This window comes from Plecotus auritus (genome assembly GCF_963455305.1).
Source record: "Plecotus auritus genome assembly, chromosome: 11".
NCBI classification, from domain to species: Eukaryota; Metazoa; Chordata; class Mammalia; order Chiroptera; family Vespertilionidae; genus Plecotus; species Plecotus auritus.
Window position 1 is genome coordinate 49,671,533 of NC_137777.1, and position 24,768 is coordinate 49,696,300.

Genomic DNA, 24,768 nt, shown 5'->3' on the forward strand with positions numbered 1-24,768 from the left:
TGTGAAGCAGTGCAAGGTGCTGTGGAGCCTTGGGTCTTCTTTTGGTAGCTCTGGGGCTCTCTGACCCAGCTGCAGTTTGTTAGATCGTAAAAGGCCAGACCATTCATATGCAAAAGCCTCTGCGCACAGCTTGGGTGGAGTTGTAAATTGGGTTGGGCGGGGTCTCAGGGGATCACCAGGGTGGAGCAAACAGCAGTGGCTGCCTGTCAGCCCCGCCCTAATAGGCCCCTGGGTCTCTGTGTCCGGCAGCACTTTGCAGGGACAATGATCGCTGCCAGACCTCTGAGAGAAAGCCGCCCTCTCGTTCCAGCCCGATGCCAGACAGTCCAGTCTCTCCGTATGAGGTTTGAGTCTGGGTATCCAAAGTCTCGCCTGGAACTGGAGTTCAGAGCAGTCGGGAGCTTGTATCTCTCTCCCGACTGAAAAAGACAACAGCGTACCCAGTTGCCAGCCCCTTTTGGGTGCGCCTCCGTACCTCCAAACTTCCACACCTCTGCACCTCCTACCGGACTCAATGTGCTCTTCTCTTTCCTTCTAGTTGTAGAATTTCCACTCAGCCAGCCTTCCCGTGGTTCTGGATGATATTGGTTTTGTCTTTTAGTTGTAGTTTTGATGTGGTTGTGTGCGGCAGCAAGTTCAGGTGTTTACCTATGCCGCCATCTTGATTGTCTCTGAATCAGTGATTCTTTATGAATGAAAGTGATTGTATGGAACTATAAAACACACTAATGATTTCTACTTACCAATTCTAGCCTTTCTCATTTGTATAGATTACTTTGTTTTGCCATTTTATATTTTTAAACAGTAAATATTATGCAATTGCAGGTTTCTTTTCTGGTGGCAAAAGATGCAGAAATGCATAAAAGTAAGCTGCAGTACTTTATGCAACAATTCTATGGAATCATCAGGAACATGGATTCAAGCAGCAAGGATTTATCCATTGCGATTCGTGGATATGGACTTTTTGCAGGAGTATGGATCATTAATTTTCTCTTAACATTTTAGTTTTATTGGGAGTGTTTAAAGAAATATAATTTATTGCATTTTTAAAGTATGTCATACTTGAGATAATTTTGTTGTTATTTTCTTTACTGTTAACTTTTGAAAAAAGTTTTTATTGATTTTAGAGAGAAAGGGAGAGAGAGAGAGTGAGAGAGAGAGAGAGAGAGAGAGAGAGAGAAACATCAATGATGAGAGAGAATCACACCTCCTGCACACCTGACACTAGGGATTGAGCCCACAACCTGGGCATGTGCCCTCACCAGGAATCAAACCATGACTTTCTGGTCCATAGGTCAATGCTCAACCACGGAGCCATGCAGGCTGGGCACTATTAACTTGTTTTTTCAGTGGCTACTATGTACGAATATTCTCTATGTGTTATCTCAAATCCTCATAACTCCCCTCCGAGCTTTTAGGAGTATTATTTCACTGCACAGATGAGAAACAGCCCTAAAGAAATTGGGCAACTTACTAAAGGACATACAGTTGATAATTGACAAAACCAAGACATAAATTTAGGTGTGTAGACTAGTAACGGCATGTGTTTTTTCACTGTGCTATGCTGCCTCTTATTTAAGTAAAATTGTAGTTGATGGTACTCAACAGTTTAAAAATAGTAACTGTAATGACAGAAGGAGCTATATATAAGAATAATGAGAATAGCCATAGCTATTTCCCTCTTAGTGGATCTCTGTGACTTCTCTTTTATGGAGAAAATCACTTGCTACCTCTCTTTCTACAGATTTATCCTTCATTGCCTACTCCCTTGTTTCAGAGAACGAGAGCTCCTTTTTCAGCCTTTCACTATCACTGTTCATTTCATCCTGATACTTCCTCATTTGCTTCCATTTGTCTCTGTTAGCTCCTTTAAAATACTTAGGGCAGAAGAAACAATATATAAGAAGGCTCAGAGGTAAACGAGAGCATGGAATTTTGATGAGATCGGGCGTGTTCAGGGTGGCATGGCCGTAGACAAGAGCATGGAATTTTGAACTGAACTTCATGGTCTAACCAACTTCAACTTGTTCAATGTAGTTAGATATGTTCACAGTGTAACTAGAGCATGATAGACAAGGAAGACAGGAGAGAGGCTATAAAAAAACACACCAAAAAACTAGTTAGATCCTTAAGGAGGCTGGGCTAGATCTGAAGTCTAAAGAAGCCTTTGGAAAATCTGAAGCTGGGGAGTAGCATTATCAGATCTGTGAGTCATAAAGATGGCTTACAGTGTTCAGTGTGGAGTGGTTGTGTATTCCTAATTTGAATGTAGTTGTCAGTCTCTTCTGGGTGACTAGCCTCATGCGGACTGGGGCTGCATCTTTTTGGTCTTTGATACCTGCTCTCGAAACAGTGTCTAGAATATAGTTGAAAATCTAGATGCTTTGTGTATGAAAAATTATTTAGAATGTATTTACAGATTATTCAAAACATTTTTGTAAGATATACTGTATTTTATATCTCTATTCTCCATTAAAAAGCTTTTTAATATTTAGTTTATAATCATGGAGTAATAAGACACCTTAAATATCATTATTTTGATACTGATAAGATTGATAAAGATTTCTGTTTACCTTTCCTAAAGCCTTGCAAGGTCATAAATGCAAAAGATGTTGACTTAATGTATGTAGAGCTCATTCAGCGCTGCAAGCAGCTGTTCCTCACCCAGATGGACACTGTTGATGACCACATTTACCAAATGCCAAGCTTTCTCCAGTCTATTGCAAGTGTCTTGCTTTACCTGGATACAGTAAGTGGAATAATTAATTACAGTGAGCATAACTTATTTAATCTCAGTTCTTCAATAACTTGATGGAATTGTGTGAACAGTATGCACTCAGTACAGGCCCCATTATGATCAGGGTGACATTTTTAATTAGTATTTTGTGTCAGTGGAATTATAGTCATTAAACTTCACTTTTTTGTTACCCACAGCAGGAAAAATTATTTGTTACTCTTTCTGCCTTTCTAAAAGGTTAAGTAAGATCGCTGCTTGGGATAGAATTTCATCTTAAGTATCATTCAGACAGTTTTTCTCTGATTTTTAAAAATGTAATCACAGTAATGTTAAATTTATTGGTAGATGTAGATAACAAACCAGGGTTTTCATTGATCTAATAGTGTCTAATGGGTTGTAATTACTTTGAATATTTGTATTATTCCCACATTTATTCATTTCCTTCCCTAACTTTTAGTTTGCTATCCATTTCTGATAGGTCCCTGAGGTGTATACTTCAGTTCTGGAACATCTCCTGGTGATACAGATAGACAGTTTCCCACAGTATAGTCCAAAAATGCAGTTGTTATGTTGTAAAGCCATAGTGAAAGTTTTCCTAGCCTTAGCAGAAAAAGGACCAGTTCTCTGGAATTGCATTAATACTGTGGGTAAGTTTGGAATTCACTTTTGTTTTCATGATAATGAATAATGAACACTTACCATGTTTTATGATATAGATGACGAACTTCAGGTTGCCAAATTCTTTTGTATCTTTTGATGTCTCTTGGAGAACTCCATATATTTTGGTGGACCAAAATCTCCTTTTTATATGCTTTTTTGAATCTTTTTTTTCCTCTTCCTTGTGCTTCTGAATCTGAATAGTACACATTTTAAAATTAAAGATTTTAACAAACATAGAAAAAAAAATTGAGAAGTAAAGTTATGTTAAAAAAAAGAATGACTATCATTTTTGTTGTTTGGTTGTATTTTTCATTGTTTCCTTCATTTTTGTTTTTGTTTTCTTTTTTTCAGTGCATCAGAGTTTAATCAGAATATGTTCTAAAGCAGTGATCCTTCAAAAGGTAAATTCTGAATCTAATGTTTTGAAAATTAGTCCTTCGTCACTGAAAGTTAGAAATGTTTCTGGACTTTGTAGTCTGTAATATATAAAAGTGGCTCTTTTAGTTATTAGCCATGCTGTACAATTTGCAAAGTTAGGATTAATAGCTCTATATTTTTTTCAGGTGAATAAACTCCTAAGTTATGAAGTTCCTTAAACATATGTTTACTGTTATATACAACTTTTTACAAAAAGGGAATGTTTTTTTTTCTCTTGAAATTTTAGGACAAAATATTTAGGTGTATTATGGAATACATCTTACTTAACTTGAAGTTACAGGAAGTAGGATGAGATGAGAGATAGGCCTGTACAAGAAGGTGAGGTAAAGGCCTTATAACACATCCCATGGATATTGTTTTTGAAATATTAGCACATGACTATTTTAGTCCCAGTGAGAAGAATCCTGTTTTCAGCTTGTCTTTTTTGTTACGCTTTCATAATGTATTATCTTCTTCAATCATTCTGTAGTCTCCTAAGAAAATCCTGAAAATCAGGAAGTTCTGGCAGCAATGCTTATTTTGTGACTTCATTGGTAAATATTGGTGTGATGTCTTCCTGTCCAGGGTGCTGAGTCTGAATTGGAAGACCATCGTGCATCAGGGGAAGTTAGAACTGGCAAATGGAAAGTACCCACATACAAAGACTATTTGGATCTTTTTAGAAATCTTCTGAACTGTGACCAGATAATGGTAAAAATGACAATTTTAAAGTCATAAAATACCCTTGTTCCTCTGTATTATGTGCATAGTTTATACCCTTAAGAATTATTTATTTCAGAATTCTATTTTTTTCTGACTTTCAGTCGTTTATTTAAAAAGTACTACAAGTAATAAAAAATCAAAACAGTGTAAGTTAGGATAAAATGAAACTAGAAAAAGGTAAATTAAAAGGAACAAAATTATTGGTGGTCAGTGCAGTGGAAGAATATTTCAGAAAAAAAAAAAAGTGATCAGAAGCTTTTAATCTCTCTGCAAATTAAAGGCCAAAGGAAGAAATGGGCTAGCTACCTTTGCTTCCAGGGTCGAGTAGTAAGAGGATAGAGAGAGGAAAAAACCCAATGTGACTATCCCCCCATAGTTTCTATGGTGAGATAGGGCTCTCCTTTGGAGTTTTGGGTGCCTGGTTAGCCTCCGCTGCCATTGCCACCACCACCACAGCAGGATTGCCTGAAAGCTGAAGGCATTAGAGCAGTGGTTCTCAACCTTTCTAATGCCGCGACCCTTTAATACAGTTCCTCATGTTGTGGTGACCCCCAACCATAAAATTATTTTCGTTGCTACTTCATAACTGTAATTTTGCTACTGTTATGAATCGTAATGTAAATATCTGTGTTTTCCGATGGTCTTAGGCGACCCTGCTAGCGGTTCTCAACCTGTGGGTTGCTGCTGTAGAGCCTAAGACCATCGGAAAACACAGATATTTACATTACGATTCATAACAGTAGCAAAATTACAGTTATGAAGTAGCAACGAAAATCTTTTTATGGTTGGGGGTCACCACAACATGAGGAACTGTATTAAAGGGTCGCGGCATTAGAAAGGTTGAGAACCACTGCATTAGAGAATAAAAATGGGCTTTTCTCCTCTAAAAAAAACGGAGCTAAATTATAGAGAACTCATTTAAAATTAATTACTGAGTTCATGTTTTAGCTTTTAAGTATTAGTGTAATATAGTTGATGCTGTTTTTCTTTCTAATCTAACCAAAAATATAATAGAGCTGTTCTCTTCTTATTTGTTAAAGATGAAGATAAATCCAGTTGACCTAATAGGTATGAAGGTGATGGGTGCACAGCTATTATTTATATCATCTATGATTAGAGTAATGCCTCCTGCCTAATATGTTTCTAGCAGATGTTTTAAAGGCAGGTTCTGGCCACCATTTTAACATAGACTGACAAAGCATTAACAGACTAGAAAAAACAATTTTTGGCAGTAGATGATTTCTATCCTGTGACAAATCTCAGGAGTTTTTAGTTGTTTTCTTATTGAGGTAAAATAGCAGTGTTAGTAATTTTACCTAAAACATTTTTTTCTTATATGATGTTAGATAGCCCTATATTTTGAGGTTAAGTTCCATAGAATATTTGACTGAGTCTTTACTCAGTAATTGGCCTATATTTTTGAAATGGTAGAATCGTTTCACCTTTAGAGAAATGATAGATGATGCTTTTAAATCCATTCTGAGGATAGATATATGTACATATGGTATGTGTGTATAGTATACAAGTGTATACACACAAACACACAAATTAATTGGGGGAAATGCTTTGATAAGGATTGGCTTGAATCTTCTTATTTATTGCTATGTACCTAGTATTTGCTACATGACTGGATAATAATATTTTCTGACCAAAATGATATTGTCCTAATAATTTAGGAAGGTGTCTACAATTTGAGCTTGTAAACTTCCAGATAAGTCTGTTACAGTTTATACAGCATTTTTCATAATACCTAAATATGCATGTACATCTGTATATATTTTAATGCATATTTAGTACTAATTTCGATACTTTTATGGACAAAATTTTGTTTATGATTTTTTTAAAGGATTCTGTTTTAGCAGATGAAGCATTTTTCTTTGTGAATTCCTCCCTTCAAAGACTGAATCGCTTGCTATATGATGAATTTGTAAAATCTGTTTTGAAGATTGTTGACAAATTGGATCTTACACTAAAAAAACAGAACGTTGGAGAACAAGAGGTTAGAATTTTTGTCACTAATAATTTCACATCGTTTTTATACTAACTCTCTTTGTAGGTATAGCACATTTGTAGAGTATGTAGGAAATTGGTTTCTTCTACATTAATATATATTGTTGATACTTTTGTAATAGCCTAATGTGTAGCAAATCTTATGACTAGATTTTTCAAAAGTAATTTATGTGTTTAATAAGTTAAAAGAATTTTTGTGTGAAACGTTGTGTACTTGGCTTGTTTTATTATTTGTTCCTTAGCAATAGTAAAACGTCAAATCCTATTTTGTGCAGAGGTGACTTTGTAGTAGGATAAGGAAACCTGGTATTCCTCCTCTTTATAGCTAAGGAAACTCCAGATTCAGGTGGACAGTATTACATGTGTTCTTAAGGTAGTAGGATTTAAACCATAGTCAGGAAAGGACTGTTGTCTGTACCCAGTTTTCATGGCTTTAGACTGCTAGCTGGGAGTTGCTCTGCTCTTATTTGAGGAGTTTTAGCAACAAAACACTATGGGGGGCCCAGTGATTTTTTTTTTTTAAACTAGATTATGCTTGTTAGAGTTAGTGTATATATGTAATGCTGCAGAGTTAGATAAGAGATAATGGGGAGGATGTGCAGAGGATAATAAAACAGAAAAAGGCCATTTGTCACATTGACTTAATAGTGCTGGTAATGTTCAAATTTTTATGCTGGTTGATGGGAACACCAATGTGTGTTTTATTGCTTTTTATGCTTTGTGTATGTCTGAAATAATTTCAGCCCGAATTTGATAACACAAACTCATTGTGTAACTTAATAGTAAGTTACTATTACTTAATACTGTTAATTATTCTTGTTTCTTAGTTTGAAACTTCCAAGTCCATTATTATTGATGCTTTCTATAAACTTTAAGTTTGGAAATTCTACCTCTATCATGGCATCATTGCTAGCTCCTTTAACAAATGATACTCCTCCCTTTGTATGTTTGTATCCGTATCAATTTTTTTATCACTTTATTTTATCACTTCCCATATATCCTTTAAAAGAAAAGATTTAGTGTTTTCTGTGAGTTCCATCATTTTTCTCAAATTGTAAGCTGTAAGGACTCATCTGTACTTTTCTCACTTTTGCATTCCTTCCTTATAACATCAGACCTTGGCTGTGAAGTCAGTTGGTCAGTTATATGTTGAATGAATGTGTGATTGACTGGTATAATGTTTGTTTTGGTACAATTTTTAAGGATGAAAATGAACCCACTGGTGTTTGGGTGATCCCGACTTCAGATCCAGCAGCTAATTTGTATCCTGCTAAACCTAAAGATTTTTCAGCTTTCATTAATCTGGTGGAATTTTGCAGGTATTTTTAAAAAAAATTCTGATTATTTAAGAGCGAAAATTGTCAGTTATTGGCTATAATATAGGAAAAATTCTTATATAGCTATAAGAAATAAAATAGCAAAAGACTTACAACCTAAATTGCTTCTATGAATTGTTAAAATACTCTAAATGTACTATTATTTTTATATTTAAAAGACCCTCAAGTAGGAAACAAAAAGGATTATAGATATACCTAAAAATATTATATAATGGAATCGTAGACCTTTTAATTATGTTCCTTATAACTTCAAAGCGGAATAAAAATAGTATGACAAAAATTTCTACATTGAGCTTTTAATTTGTTTTTACAGAGAGATTCTTCCTGAGAAACATGTAGAATTTTTTGAGCCCTGGTTATACTCATTTGCATATGAATTAATATGTCAGTGTACACGGTTGCCACTCATTAGTGGTTTCTACAAATTGCTTTCTATTGCTGTGAGTAATGCCAAGAAAATAAAATATTTTGAGGTAAGTGTTTTTGCAGGACATTGAATATGCCTGTGTTTTTTTTTAGATTGCATGTGTCTGTATAAATATTATAAAAATTTGAGATTGTAGGATATTGCACTTTAAAGTTTAATTTTTTTGGTATTTTTATTTTATGTTTTTAAAATAAATCTTTATTGTTCAGATTATTATAGATGTTCCTCTTTTTCCCCCCCATAGCTCCCCTCTACCTGATTCCCCACCCCACCCCATGCCCTTTCCCCCCACCACTGTCTTCATCCATAGGTGTAAGATTTTTGTCCAATCTCTTCCCACACCCCTCACACCCCCTTCCCCCCAAGAACTGTCAGTCCACTCCCTTTCTATGTCCCTGATTCTATTATATTCATCAGTTTATTCTGTTCATCAGATTTTTTATTCACTTGATTTTTAGATTCACTTGTTGATAGGTATGTATTTGTTGTCATTTTGTTTTTCATAATTTTTATCTTTACCTTTTTCTTCTTCTTCTTCTTAAAGAATACCTTTCAGCATTTCATATAATCCTGGTTTGGTGTTGATGAACTCCTTTAGCTTTTTCTTGTCTGTGAAGCTCTTTATCTGACCTTCAATTCTAAATGATAGCTTTGCTGGGTAGAGTAATCTTGGTTGTAGGTTCTTGCTGTTCATCACTTTGAATATTTCTTGCCACTCCCTTCTGGCCTGCATAGTTTCTTTTGAGAAATCAGCTGACAGTTGTATGGGTGCTCCCTTGTAGGTAACTAACCGTTTTTCTCTTGCTGCTTTCAAGATTCTCTCTTTGTCTTTTGCCCTTGGCATTTTAATTATGATGTGTCTTGGTGTAGTCCTCTTTGGATTCCTCTTTTTTGGGGTTCTCTGCGCTTCCTGGACTTGTAAGTCTATTTCTTTCACCAGGTAGGGAAAGTTTTCTGTCATTATTTCTTCTAATAGGTTTTCAATATTTTGCTCTCTCTCTTCTTCTGGCACCCCAATAATTCGGATGTTGGTAAGCTTAAAGTTGTCCCAGAGGCTCCTTACACTATCTTCATATTTTTGAATACTTTTTTCTTTTTATTTTTCTGGTTGGGTGTTTTTTGTTTCCTCATATTTCAGATCTTTGGTTTGATTCTTGGGGTCCTTTGATCTACTGTTGAATTTCTGTATATTCTTTATTTAATACAGTGTATGCTTAATTTCTGACTGGTCCTTTTGCATTTTTTTGGCATTCTCGTTAAGATCCTTGAAGGTCTCACTAAGTTCCTCAGAGGTTTTTAGAAGATTCTTGAGTAACCTTATAAATGTGGTTTTGAACTCTAAGTCCAGTAGTTTGCTTTCCTCCATTTCTTTCATTCGTGACATGTTTCTTTGTCTCTGCATTTTGCTGCTTCCCTTTGTTGATGGAGTGGCTCTGTGTGGTAGGTGACCTATAAGGTCCAGTGGCTCAGCCTCCCCAATCACCTGAGGTGGACACTCTTGGTGCACCCCTTTGTGGGCTGAGTGCAAAGTCTTGTTGTAGTTAAGCCTTGATTGCTGTTGGTACACTTGGAGGAATGACCTCCAGGCCAATTGGCTGTGACGACCTGCTGTGTCTATAATGGAAGAACTAAGAACTGCTGTGCTGGAGACACCCTTATGGGGCAGGACTTGTTTCAGTGGGGCTTTGGTGCTCACTGAGTCTGCCTCTTGAATGTGTCACTTATGGATGTAAGGAGTTGAAATCTGGTGTCGTCTCACACTGACGACTAGGTACACTGGCTTCTAAATCTCCAATGGGGTGCAGGTCAGCTACTGTCTGAGGCCACCAACAGGAGCTACAGTAAGATCTGCAGATTTCTCCTCTTTGCTTGGAGGTTTTGGAGTTCTGTGACCAGAGCTGCAGTTTGTTAGGTTAAGCTGCAATAGGGCAGGCCATTTATATGCAAAAGCTGCTGCGCAGGGCTTGGGTGGGTTTGTAAATTGTGCGGGGCGGGGTCTCAAGGAATCACTAAAATACATTGATGTGAGAGAGAAACATCAATTGGTTGTTTCCCACACACACCCTGACTGCGGATTGAACCCGCAACCTGGGCATGTGCCTGGGAATCAATTAGTGACCTTTTGGGAAGACGCCCAACCAATTGAGCCACACGGGCTAGGGCATAACAGAGGTTCTTTTTTTTTTTTTTTTTTTAGTATATTTTTATAGATTTCAGAGAGGAAGGGAGAGGGAGAGAGAGATAGAAACATCAATGATCAGAGAGAATCATTGATCAGCTGCCTCCTGCACACTTCCTACTAGGAATCGAGCCCAAAGTCCAGGCATGTGCCCTGATCTGGAATCAAACTGTGAGCTCCTGATTCATAGGTCGATGCTCAACCTCTGAGCCACACCAGCTGGGCCATAACAGAGGTTCTTAAAGTGTGGGCCTACGCCCGCAGCCCAGTATTACTTGGGACATCTCATGCCCTCTTCAGGCTTATGGGAAACTCCCGGGGCAGGGCTCAGCAGTTTGTGCTAACAGGCCACTCAGATGGCCACTTAAATGGTTAGTAAAGTTTGAGCATAATTGGATTAGTGCACCTAAGGCTTAAGTCATTCATGAGTATTCTGACTGGTTAATTATAGGATGAGCAGGTCTCATTGCTCTTAAGTGTATGTATTGGAAGATGGGGAAAGGGGAATGGACTTAGCCAAGACTGTGGCTCTTGACCAGCCATCCACCTCCCACTCATGCCGTTTCTCACTGGCCTCTGCCTGCCCATCTGCATGGCACCCTGGCAAAGTGAATATGAGTTCACCTCTCAGAAGGAAGGAGAGGAATTACTGGGCTTAGGACACAGAAATATCTGGTCATTTTTCACTGTACTAATTTACTATTTTATTCAACAGGGAGTTGGTCCTAAGAGTCAGAAACAGTCTCCTAAGAACCCAGAAAAGTATTCCTGCTTCGCTTTATTTGCAAAATTTGGTAAAGAGGTAATTTTAAAATGATTTATCCAGTGGGTTTTTAAAAAATGGGCTTTTAAAAAAATGAATGTATGTTTAAAAAATGTTAGTGTTCATAAATGATCTAATTACTTAAAAATTGGTTTGTTTTATTCAGATCCAGATTAAAGGATTAAGAAACACTAACAGGGCAAACCATTATGCTTCAAAAGTCCCTTGAGTTTTCTTAAAAAAAATTTGTGTGATGGAAACTCATAATTAATAGATTCTTTAGCTTTTCCATATAATGGGATTAATTACTTCAAATAAACTTTTCCTAGAAGTCAGTCTTTAATTTGAAAATGAACATTGCCATGTCAAATAAAGGCTGCATTGTCATTTTTCATATTTGAGAACAGGTAACTGTTTTTTAGTTGATTTCAAAGCATGGGCTCTATTCAGGTGTACAGCATTGTCTTTCTCTTCTTTTTTAAAAATCTTTATTGTTGAAAGTATTACATAGGTTCTCCTTTTCCCCGAATTAACTTCTTCCAGCCCGCTCCCACCCCTCAAACCCCCAGGCCCATATATGCATAGCCCCATTCTCTGTGTCCACGGGTTATGCATATGTGATTACAAGTTCATTGGTTAATCTCTTTTTACCCACCCTCCTCTGCCTTCTTTGAGGTTTTTCTTTCTTTTTAAGGTATCAGTTAAAATGAAACAATACAAAGATGAACTTTTGGCCTCCTGTTTGAACTTTATTCTATCCCTGCCACATGACATCATTGAACTTGATGTTAGAGCCTACGTTCCCGCATTGCAGGTAGATGCATTGTCTTGAGCAAATCAATTTCATATACATATGAATTCCTAGAAAACATGGAAATATCAAGGTCTTTTCATAGCAGTCACAGTAGATGCTTGCTAATAGACACCCCTGGTTTAAGTTCTACTTCTGCTACTTAGTAGTTTTGGGACTTGGGACACTTGTCTTGTCCTCTCTGAGCTTCCCTTATAGGTGGATGTGTTGAAAGTCTGCAGCATGTCACCAACTATATAGACTAGTGGTGCTGGGTTTTCTAATAATGACCTGGGATGCACCCACTTACCTCCAGTAGGGTCTCACATTCTGGCTGTTGAAAGGCTTATTTATTAGAAACCATAATTAATTGGTGGTGTTTTTTTCTTTAAATCTTAAATTACTGCATCTCAGTTTACCATGTTTGTATTAACATATAGATGGCTTTTAAACTGGGCTTGAGCTATCCGCCCCTGGCAGAAGCAGGCCTGCATGCCCTAGAAGAATGGTCGGCTTACATCAGTAAACAAGTAATTCAGCCCTATTATAAGGACATTCTCCCTAGTCTTGACGGGTATTTGAAAACTTCAGCCTTATCAGGTAACGTTTAAAATTATGTGTATCAAATAAGAGGGCAATGTAATAATTAAAATAGGACTGCTATTTGTAGTTTTGCAATTTCTGAAATATGAACCCAATGTATTCAAAATATATTTGGTATTTTTGTAATCTCCCCAATTAATTTCAGTATAATTGGGACATGGGAAATATAACTGAGGCATTAGACTTATTGTTCATTTTATTCACTTATATTCTGCTAAGCTTTATAACATCTTCAAGGGCAAGAACTTATCTTAAATATCTTGAACTCCTTATAGCTTTTGGTTCACTGCCTTATAAAAAACTAGAGGCCTGATGCACGAAATTCGTGCAAGGGGCTTGGCCCTCTCAGCCTTAGCGGTTTGCCTCAGCCCTCACAGCTGCAGCATCTTGCCTTGGTCCTTGCAGCTGCGGCTTCGTCCGGAAGATTGTTCAGAAGGACATCGGGAAGGTTGTTCCGCTGTGTGCTCTAATTAGCATATTATGCTTTTATTATTATAGACTAGAGGCCCGGTGCACAAAACTTGTGCACGGGGCGGGGAGTCCCCTCAGCCCAGCTTGCACCCTCTCCAATCCGGGACCCCTTGGGGATCGGGCCTAAACCGGCAGTTGGACATCGCTCTCACAATCCTGGATCGCTGGCTCCTAATTGCTCGCCTGCCTGCCTGGTTGCCCCTAACTGCTCCCCCATCAGCCTGGTCGCCCCTAACTGCCCCCTGCTGCTGGCCAGGTCACCCCAACTGTCCCCTCCCCTGCTGGTCTGGTCGCTCCTAACTGCCCCCCCCCCCCGACCTGGTAACCCCTTACTTCCCCCCCTGCCGGCCTGGTTGCCCCCAACTGCCCCCCCTCCCCACCGGCCTAGTTGTCCCTCACTGTCCCCCCTGCCAGCCTAATCGCTCCCAACTGCCCCCTCTGCCGGCCTGGTTGCCCTCAACTGCCCCACCCCCACCCCCCACCAGCCTGGTTGCCCCCCACTGCCCCCCCCCCCCCCCCCTCGGCCTGGTCGCTCCAAGCAGCCTGCTGTTTGCTGTTCAGTTGTTTGGTCGTCCCTCACTAACCCCCCTGCTGGCCTGGTCGCCCCACACAGCCTGCTTGTTCAGTCGTTTGGTCATCCTTTACTAAACCCCCTGCTGGCCTGGGCGCCCCATGCAGCCTGCTTGTTCAGTCGTTTGGTCATCCCTCACTAACTCCCCTGCCGGCCTGGTTGTAGGCAGCCATCTTGTGAGGGTTAATTTGCATATTACCTCTTTATTATATAGGATGCTTGTTGAATAAGTCAAACAGGAATTAAAACTTCAAGAAATGTAATAGTAATTTCACATTTTGACCTAATCTCACTTGATTTTTATTGGTTTTTAAAATATAACTGATGAAGCCCTAATGCTAACCAGTTAAGAAGAATTGTTATAGGAGAAATAGGTTTGGGAAAAGGTTAAAATAAAAAATTCCATGCAAAAGTTTTACAATCAAGAAGAGTAGTACTTATAGTTGGGGGGAACAGATTTACTAAAACCACAGTGGAAAGGGACATTGTTATCACAGGAAGCAAAAAGATTCAGTTTGGAGAAAGACACTGAAGTGTTGGTAAGAATTTGAACTTTACTGTCCTCAAAGTAGAAAATCGAGTGTTATTTTGTAAAATTCCATCTGTGTTAATCATTATTACTCAACTTGAATTTTTATTTATTGATTAAGGTATTACATATGTGTCCTTATCCCTCCATTGCCACCCCCCCCAACTCATTCCTTCACCCCCCTGGTGTCTTTGTCCATTGGTTATGCTTATCAAATTAAATATTGTTGGCTTGGAAACATTAAGTGAACGGTGTGTGACAAATTTCATTCACTGTTTCTGGTTTTGTAACACCTCAATATATATGCAGAGCTCATGAAGAGTGAGTCACAATTTTGGGAGATATTTCTGTAAATGATAGTAATAACAAGTATTGCTTAGAGATAAAAAATACAAATTAGTCCATGTTTATAGCTTACTTAGGCTTTTAAAATTCACATTATATAAAGAGTGCTGCTTGTTGAGTAGCTCACTAAAAATTAATGGTCTTAGTTAAAAAATTAATAAATCTAGTAGCAAATATCTCTGTGGTGCTTTTATTTGCTTTATTGAAATGAAATTATTGTGATTCTTTTAAGCAAAGGATTTATCTGTTGATAAATATGTGTAACTGTAAATAATTAGAAGATAGGGAAAAGTAGAGAGTAGTAAAATTCAATAATAAGAAAATTTAGAATCTTAAAGACAGCCACAATTTTAGTAACATTTTATTTGATCTACCAAACTTCCAGAACTGTTGCATTAATAGTAAAAAGAATTCCCATATACTCTTTACCCAAATTCAGCAATTAAGATTTTTGTTCCACATACATTATTATTGCATGTACTTGTTCTCTATACATATTGTGTGATAATATGTGTGTGTGTGTACATGGTTTGGCAAAAGTAGGTTTACAGTTGTTTGTGTGGAAAATAATACAATGATCCTATATAATAAAACCCTAATATGCAAATCGACTGAACGGTGGAACGATTCGCAGAATTACTGGTCGCTATGATGCGCACTGAGCACCAGGGGGCAGATGCTCAATGCAGGAGCTACCCCCTGTTGGTCGGTGTGCTCCCACAGGGGGAGTGCTGCTCAGCCAGAAGCTGGGCTCACAACTGGTGAGCGCAGCGGCGATGGCGGGAGCCTCTCTTGCCTCCGCTGCTGGCAGGCAGTAAGGAGCAAGGGGTCCCAGACTGCGAGAGCCCTTGACTGAGAGAGGGATGTATGACTGCTGGCTTAGGCCTGATCCCCCCGGCAGGCAGACATCCCCCGAGGGGTCCCAGACTGTGAGAGGGCGCAGGCTGCGCTGAGGAAACTCCCCCACCAGTGCATAAATTTCATGCACCGGGCCTCTAGTTAATAAATAATAATACAAGCATAAAGTCTAGCCCTAACCGGTTTGGCTCAGTGGATAGAGCATTGGCCTGCGGACTGAAGGGTCCCAGGTTTGATTCCAGTCAAGGGCATGTATCTTGGTTGTGGGCACATCCCCAGTAGGGGTTGTGCAGGAGGCAGCTGATCGATGTTTCTCTCTCATCAATGTTTCTAACTCTCTATCCCTCCCCCTTCCTCTCTGTAAAAAATCAATAAAATATATTTTTTAAAAAAGAATAAACTCTGTTTCATGCACTTACAACTGTAAACCTACTTTTGTCCCACTTTGTATATGTATGTATATACCCTTTTCAAGTTGCAGGCATCATGGATATTTATGTCTAAATACTGCAATGTATATTTCTTTCTTTTTTTTTTAATATTTTGCATCCTTTTTTTTTTTTTATATTTTATTGATTTTTTACAGAGAGGAAAGGAGAGGGATAGAGAGTTAGAAACATCGATGAGAGAGAAACATCGATCAGCTGCCTCCTGCACACCTCCCACCGGGGATGTGCCCGCAACCAAGGTACATGCCCTCGACTGGAATCGAACCCGGGACCTTTCAGTCCGCAAGCCGACGCTCTATCCACTGAGCCAAACCGGTCAGGGCAATGTATATTTCTTAAGGGCAAGGATATTCTTTTACAAAACCACAGTATCATTATTGAAATCAAGAAAAACAACATGGATAGATTAATCTTTGGTCCATATGCAGATTTTTAGTTGTCCCATTAATTTCTTTTACAGCTGTATTTATGGCTGGATTTGTTGTGGTCTAGATTTCAATATAGCACCATGTGCTGCATTTATTTGTTATAACTCTTTAGCCTCTTTTAAAGTGGGATAGTTTTCAGACTTTCTTAGTTCTCATGACATTGACATTTTTTAATATTACAGGCCAGTTATTTTATAGAATGTCTTTTAATGTGGGCTTGCCTGATGTTTCTCATGATGAGGTGTGAGTTATGCCTTTTGGTAGAAGCACTCAGAGCTGATGCTCTGTCCTTCTCACAGCATCATGGTAGCAATTGGTGCCATTATCAGTCATGTTCATTTTGACCGTTTGGTTAGCGAGCGTCTGCTCCATCTTTTTGTAGTTTCAAAGTGACTCTTTTTCCCTTTGTGTGAGTTAGTTGTTTGAGGTCCTCTCCCTCTCCACTTCCTGAAGTCCTAAGGCCTTTAAGCGGCATAGAGGAAGGTGGGTGTTAGGGTCGCAGTGGTGCTCCCAGGGAGCATGAGGAGGGCAGCCTTGAGGGTTGGCCTGTGTCGGGTCAGAGGTGGAGCAGGGTGGGGGACACTGATATGTTGGGGCAGCCTTTTGGCATATGTGGGTCCAGGCAAGGAGGGTGAGGAAGGTGGTAATTTATATCTATATTCGTATCTACATATGTGTGTGTGTATATATACATGTACATATATACACAGAGATGAATAACTAGAATGGAGATGAAAGCATGAAGTGTATGTATGTGTAACACACACATAATATTCTATTCTATCCATGGAAAGGGCCTGCTTGGGAGTAGTAATACCGTAATAGTAATGAGCAAACCTAGTGTCAAGATCATGGCTTCTAAATACCATTTTCCATGAAAAGGAATTAGAATTCCTTGGGGAAATGACTGACAGGGAAAATACAAGCTTAACCTAGAAAATTATATTTTCTGAAACATCCAGAAAGCAAGGAATTGTTCAGAGAGTGATGGAAATATATCACAGGTAAAATTTGGGATAATTTGAGCATCAAAATAAATCATTTTAGAAAGATTATATTCCATTGGCTCAAATAGAAAATATTAAATTCAACAAAAAATTGAAAGTCTTACAGTGTTTTTTTTTCTGTTGCTGTTTAATAACCACATATTTAACAGTTTAAAACCACATCAATAAAAAAAAAAGTGAAAAACCACCCATCTGTTATTTCAGAGTTCTGTAAGTCAGAAGTCCAGGTGGGCTCAGCTAGTCCTCTACTTAGTCTGATCATTTCATTGTGGTATTGGCCATGCTGGGCTCTTAACTGGAAACTCTGGGGAAGGGTTTTCTTGCTGTCTATTCAGGTTATTGACAGGCTCTGAGATTCTCATTTCCTTGCTGGCTGATTGTCAGGGCTAATCAGGTCCTGGAGGCCTCTCTCTGGTCCTTGCTTATGGCCCCCTCCATCTTCACATCCAGCAAATCTTTCTGGCTTCCTCTTCTCTTAGCTGGAGAAGACTGCTTTTAAGGGACAGGTGTGATTAAATTAGGCCTACCTTGTTAATCTTTTGTTACATAAGGGAACACAATTATGGGAGTAACAGCAGGAGAAGGTCATAGGCTATCTTAAAATTCTGCCTATCACATATACTTTTAAAGTACCTTATACCAGCCTGACTGGCATGGCTTGGTGATTGAGCATCGACCTATGAACCAGGAGGTCACAGTTTGATTCCTGGTCAGGGCACATGCCCGGGTTGTGGGCTCAACCCCCAGTGTGGGGCATGCAGGAGGCAGTTGATCAATGATTCTCTTTCATCATTGATGCTTCTATCTCTCTCTCCCTCTCCCTTCCTCTAAAAAATATATATATAAATAAATAAAATACCTTATCCCCAAACATATGTTTTATCCCATGATCATGGATAAAATTTTAACTTTTTAGTGGAGGCACCTTGCAGATACCTCCTTGTCCTGTTGACTAGTAGTGGGACCAGTCAACAGCATATGTCCCCTGATAATGGTTTGCTGAGAAGAATGCAGAGTTATTCTGTGCCACTTCTGCCAAAGGTGCACAATCTGCATCTTCTCTTTTAGGCCATGAAGTCAACATAAAGCTCAGAAAATTATTCTGATAAGATCCTGAATTTTTGCAGTCTTGTAAGGTTACACAGAAAGTAAAGAGTAACTTTTCATATTATAGACAAAGGAAACCAAAGAAGTACATCCTTTAAAATTGAGTCACCTTTTCCAAAATTTTATCTTATTTTATAGTTTCTTTTTACACTCATTTTCCAAGTTTTGCCCTTTATTATGCTCTTTCGTATTCTGGAACAAACTGACATAATTTTAAAATAGCAGTCCCTCTCAGGGAATTGATGGGATTAAATTGTTTACAAAATACTGCGAAGATATGCATGCTAACATGTGATCTTCAAGTAAATATGAAAGTCTTCAAAAAGTTACATCTACTTCCAATATGGTAGTTATTGCTAGTTCTAATTTACATAAGCAAAAATCTGTGGAGTTCTTAGTATGTTCCAATTGTTGAAAGAGATCCAGATACCAAAAAGCCCAAGATTCTCTTGCTTTTGAGAAAACTAATCTCTTTCCTTGAAAATGAAAAGCACACCTACAATTGTATTTCTGTTCTATTGCTTCTGTGGTTTCAACCACTCATCTATATATATATATAAAAGCCTAAGCTACCGGTCGACCGGTTGCTATGATGCGCAGTGACCACCAGGGGGACGCTCAATGCAGGAGCTGCCCCCTGGTGGTCAGTGTGCTCCCACAGTGTGCTCCCACAGTGGGAGTGCCGCTCAGCTGACCGGGATGAGTGGGGCCAGGATGAGTGGGGCCTGGGTAATTGGGAGCTGCTCCTCCATGGCCACCTGCCACTTCGCGCACTGCTACATCCCTCGGGGGATGTTGGATGCCAGTTTCAGCCCGATCGCTGCAGGTCACGCTGAGGGACCCCACCTGTCCATGAATCTGTGCACTGGGCCTCTAGTTAATTATAACTTATTACCAAACTTATCTCTTTTGTTGAGAAAACTTGGAGTGGATAATTGAGAATTGTCTGTCAGATTCATAGAGCTTATGAGCACAACGATACCACTGACACATTCATTTACATGATCCCAAGCTCTAGCCTTGTAATAGCCTATAAAAACGAGAAGCAAAAGTACACAAACTTAAAAGTGATGCTTAGTAATCAATTATTGTAATTTGCTTATAAATTACCTGAGTATTCAATAATTATCCATTAATTAACTCATTTAGTCCAGTTTTCAAGTTACCTGCAAATCTTAGAAATTACCTTCTAGCTGGCATGCTGTAAAACATAATTACTGGGGAAATAAAAAATTTGCCCAAATAAAGATACAGTTTATTTGAACATAAACTTATAACACTTTTCATAAACTTAAAACTTATGTAGGACTGTTTGTGATGATGAAAAATTCTGGAGATGGATAGTGGTGAGCACAACATTGTGAATGTTGTTAATGCCATTTAATTGTATACTTAAAATAGTTAAAAGAATACATTTTCTGTTATACGTTTTATACTACAATAGAAGCTTATGAGAAGTATGTTAACTTCCTGGCCTACTAAGCCTGAATTAGTATAGCAAAAAAAGACTCAAGTAGAATAAAATGTATACTGTATTATGCTGAACACTGATGGAAAAAATATTATTTCTTTTTTTTAAACCCAGATTATTACACTTGTCTCATGTACCAAAGATGTGCTTGAGTATGTGAACATGGATTCCTAAAATGCTTCTGAGCTAGTTTCTGTAAGATTAAAAAAAAAACAAAAACACTCTGGCTCATTTAAAACATTATAAGCACAGGTCCTTATTTTCAGAAAAATTTAGGAATATTCACTTTATGTAAGTTTACTAATTTGTATAAATAAGTAAGAACAGATTTTAAATTTAAGAGACTTTATAATCTAATGTATTAATACCCTCCAAATATAGGAGAACATTATACACATAAGGAACGAAGAAAAAGCCTTTCTCAAATCAGGCTAATAGACACACAGGCAAATGGAGGGCTTATAGCTTTAATTCTGCAATTTGAATATATTTTATTGATTTTTTTTTTTTTTATAGAGAGGAAGGGAGAGGGATAGAGTTAGAAACATCGATGAGAGAGAAACATCGATCAGCTGCCTCCTGCACACTCCCCACTGGGTATGTGCCCGCAACCAAGGTACATGCCCTTGACCGGAATCGAACCTGGGACCCTTCAGTCCACAGGCCGACGCTCTATCCACTGAGCCAAACCAGCCAGGGCTTTAATTCTGCAATTTGAATCATAGCTCAAGAGACCCAAGACACCAACAAAACATTGAGCAGTTCAAATATCAAAGAGCTGTTTTTCCCAGTGTACGAAATTAACTAATTTGATCTACAAAATAATAATAATAATAAAAAGACACTGAAAAACAAATGCTCTTTTTCATCTCTGGCCCAATAGAGAAGAAATCTCTAGAATCTGTCCACAGAAGTTTACCAAATGGTCAGTAGACCATAAACCCAAATTCTCAGACATTACTCCCATCCGTGGGGACCAGCTAATTGGGCATAAGCAAACCAAAAGCATGAAATCATGTAAAGGCAGGAACCAGATTAGCAGAAAGCTGGACAAGGTTCTATTGTCATTTGGGATTCATTTCTAGGAGCCAAGAAGATAGGCTGAGATTAAACCTGTGAGGTGTGTATCCTTCAGCAATGCAGTTTACCTGGCTCTGTCAGCAAATCTTCTAGGCATCTCCAGAACCAGTGAAAAGTAACTTTATAGCTATGAAATTATGACTGTGCTGGTGTAAATGAACATGTATCAAAGATTTTATTTTACTCAATAGTTAATTAAAGGGATTAGTAGGATGTTACAGGTAGTTTCTATAACCTGAATCTAGTCCTGAGAAAACATTAGACAAATTCAAATAGAGGGACAGCGTACCAAATTACTGGCATATAATTTTAAAAATGTTTAAATCATGAAATGCAAGGAAAGACTGAAGAACTGTTTCAGTTTAAAAGATACTAAAGAAACAAACAATAAAATGTAATATGGTTCTGAACATGGGATCAATGCTAGAACCTGAATGGGGTTAAGGATTAAATATGGGCAATGTCTCAAGGGCCATGTCCTGAATTGGATAGTTATGTGGTTATGTAGAGAAATATTTTTTAGTACTCATAAACTTATATAAAGTTAGGATGTATAGTGTAAAACTTTTCTTTCCTGAAGCCCCACTACCTCTCATTATTACTTTAGTGTGTTTCCTGCCCAATCTCTGGAATTAACACTTCTTCAAGGAATCATATTTCTTTGTGTAGACAATGATATTTAAAACTAAGACAAACACTATTAATAAATTTTTGTTTTAGAAACTTAGTAATTTTTAGTCATAATTAAAATTAGGATTTTAATGTCTTGATTTGGTAATACAGTATGTTCACCCTAATATTAAGTCAATGAATGAATGCTATTTAAAATTCATTTTTGTTTTCTGTTGATAGGTGAGAACAAGAATAACTGGGAAGTGTCAGCACTTTCTCGGGCTGCCCAGAAAGGATTTAATAAAGTTGTGTTGAAGCATCTGAAAAACACAAAGAACATCTTATCAGTAAGAAATCCCTTGTATTTTCTTTACCTTAAATAATGCAAAGATCAGATTCTAATACTTGTGAAAAGTAAAAATCTTTATTTAAAATCTTAGTGTTACATATAAATTAGAATATGGTATGGAAATAATCTCAATATATTTTTAGCAATAAAAGTGTAGCTAAATTATTTAGTTTAGTGTAGCTAAATTATTTAGTTTACTGTCTTGCTCATGTTTTCCTGTTTGTCTCCATCTTTAAGTATAGTTAGTGGATAATAAAAAGTAATTAGTTCAAAATCAGTAAACAGTGGGAATACTGATATTATGAATGATTGATTGATTTACTGATTGGATCTTAACACATTGCGGACCAGTAGTTTTATTGCTAGCTTTACTCAGTGGCCAGATAAGTTTCTATTGAATGAGTACAAAAAACATTTTACATAAATGTTAAAGGCATGCTTTAAAATTAAATACCCATTGCATTTTGAAGTTATTTATTACATGTTCTTACAAGCTAATATCTTTTTAAAGAATTTTCGTGATTGGCCACAAACCTTAGAACAGAAAACACAAGAATTCTCGTGATCCATCTGCAATGTGTTAAGTATATAATGTTGTCAAGTTCAAGTCATGTCAGTATTTTTTTATGTTAATTTGTTGACAGTATTTTTCAGATATGGCATGTAATGTAATTGGAAAAAATGATGTAAATAGAGAAAATTGGATTAGTATATAGGTATAAAGTAAAAATTAAAATTTGAAAATATTTTAAAATTAAATTTATTGTGGTGACATGGGTTAATAAAATCATATGTGTTTCCGGTATAGAATTCTATAATACATCATCTGTATTTTGCATTGTGTGTTTACCACTCTTTTCATCACCATATATTTGACCCTCTTTATCCTTTGCTACCTTCCTTCCACCCCATTTCCCTCTGGTAACCACCATACTGTTGACCTGTTATCTATGAGTTTTTGTTTGTCTATTGGTCTTATTTTTCATTTGTTGTTTTAAATTTTATATCCTTCATATGAGTGAAATCATATGGTTCTTGACTTTTTCTGTCTGACTTATTTCACTTAGCATGATATTCTCAAGGTCCATCCATATTGTTGCAAATGGCAGTATTTCATGTTTTCTATGGCTGAAGAGTATTTTATTATATGTGCATACCACATCTTTATTCAGTCATTTATTGAAGGACATTTTGGTTGTTTCCACATCTTGGCCACCGTGAATAATGCTGCAATGAATATAGGGGTGCATGTATCTTTATGAATGAATGTTTTCTAGTTTTTCAGGTAGACACCCAGTCATATGGTAACTCTGTACTTTTTTGAGGACCCTCTATACCAGCGGTCGCCAACCTTTTGGACCTTACGGAGCACCAGGGGTCCACGGACCACTGGTTGGCAACCGCAGCTCTATACTGTTTTCTATAGTGGCTATATCAGTTTACTAGTATGTCCTCATCATCAATGTAGGGATTCCTTGTTCTCCACAATCTCTCCAACACTTGTTATTACTTATTTTGTTGATGATAGCCACTGTAACAGGTGAGATGGTATTATTTTTAAAAAATGTGTTTTTATTAATTTGAAAGAGAGAGGAAGGGAGAGGGATGGAGAGATAGAAGCATTGATGAGAAACATTGATTGGCTGCCTTCTGCAACACCCCCTACTGGAGATCGAGCCCATAGCCCGGGCATGTGCCCTAACTGGGATACGAACAAGCCACCTCTTGGTTCATCGGTTGATGCTCAACCACTGAGCAAAACTGGCCGGGCTCTCAGGGTAGTTTTGATTTGCATTTCCCTAATAGCTAGTGAAGTTGAGGGTCTTTCCATATATCTGTTGGCCATTGTATGTCCTGGGAGAAGTGACTGTTGTCCTCTGCCCATTTTTCAATTGGATTTTTTGTTTTTTATTGTTGAGTTGTATGAGTTCTTTGTATATTTTGGATATTAACCCCTTATCAGAGGTATTGTTTACAAATATCTTCTCACATTTGGTTGGTTCCCTTTTTGTTTTGTTGATGGTTTTTCTGCTTTTTAGTTTGATGTAGTCTCCTTCATATACTTTTGCCTTTATTTTCCCAGTCTTTGATGGCAAGTTCATAAAACTCTCTTTAAGACCAAGGTCCATAAGTTTATTATCTTATGTTTTCTTCTATGTTATTTATTGTTTCAGGTTTTGTAATTAGACCTTTGGTACATTTTGAGCTAATTTTTGTGTATGGTGATAGCAGTTTAGTTTTATTCTTTTTCACGTGGCTTTTCCATTTTTCCAGCACCATTTACTGAAGAGTCTTTCTTTTCTTCATTGCATGTTTTGGCTCCTTTGCCCAAAATTATTTGTCCAGGCCCTGGCTGGATAGCTCAGTTGGTTAGAGCATCATCCCTATACACCAGTGGTTCTCAACCTTTCTAATGCCGCGACCCTTTAATACAGTTCCTCATGTTGTGGTGACCCCAACCATAAAATTATTTTCGTTGCTACTTCATAACTGTAATTTTGCTACTGTTATGAATCGTAATGTAAATATCTGTGTTTTCCGATGGTCTTAGGCAACCCTGCTAGTGGTTCTCAACCCTGTGGGTCATGATTATTTCTGGGCTTTCAATTCTGTTCCATTGGTCTGTGTGTCTGTTTTGCTGTCAATATAATGCTGTTTTGATTATTATTGCTTTGTAGTATAAAATTTTGAAAAAATATTACTGTCTAGAATTGATAATGCATACTCCAGGGTAAACTCTTCCCACCTTATTATTTTTGATAGCTTTTGATTGAGAGACTTGAATGATCTTAGAAATGGTTGTCTAATTTTTAAAAATTATTTGATCACATATTGATAAAACAGG

At 37.7% G+C, this 24,768-nt stretch overlaps 1 protein-coding gene across 1 annotated transcript in view; it reads left to right on the plus strand.

The window, feature by feature from the left end:
* The window catches only part of PRKDC (protein kinase, DNA-activated, catalytic subunit), a 236,358-nt gene that overhangs the window by 24,000 nt on the left and 187,590 nt on the right, over positions 1–24,768 (plus strand). Inside the window, exons 11-22 of the mRNA XM_080647098.1 lie at positions 826–972; positions 2,585–2,749; positions 3,216–3,384; positions 3,749–3,798; positions 4,400–4,525; positions 6,384–6,536; positions 7,751–7,866; positions 8,198–8,357; positions 11,206–11,292; positions 11,948–12,067; positions 12,484–12,643; positions 21,815–21,921. Coding sequence (XP_080503224.1) covers positions 826–972; positions 2,585–2,749; positions 3,216–3,384; positions 3,749–3,798; positions 4,400–4,525; positions 6,384–6,536; positions 7,751–7,866; positions 8,198–8,357; positions 11,206–11,292; positions 11,948–12,067; positions 12,484–12,643; positions 21,815–21,921 — 1,560 coding nt within the window. The remainder of the gene's footprint in view (positions 1–825; positions 973–2,584; positions 2,750–3,215; positions 3,385–3,748; positions 3,799–4,399; positions 4,526–6,383; positions 6,537–7,750; positions 7,867–8,197; positions 8,358–11,205; positions 11,293–11,947; positions 12,068–12,483; positions 12,644–21,814; positions 21,922–24,768) is intronic.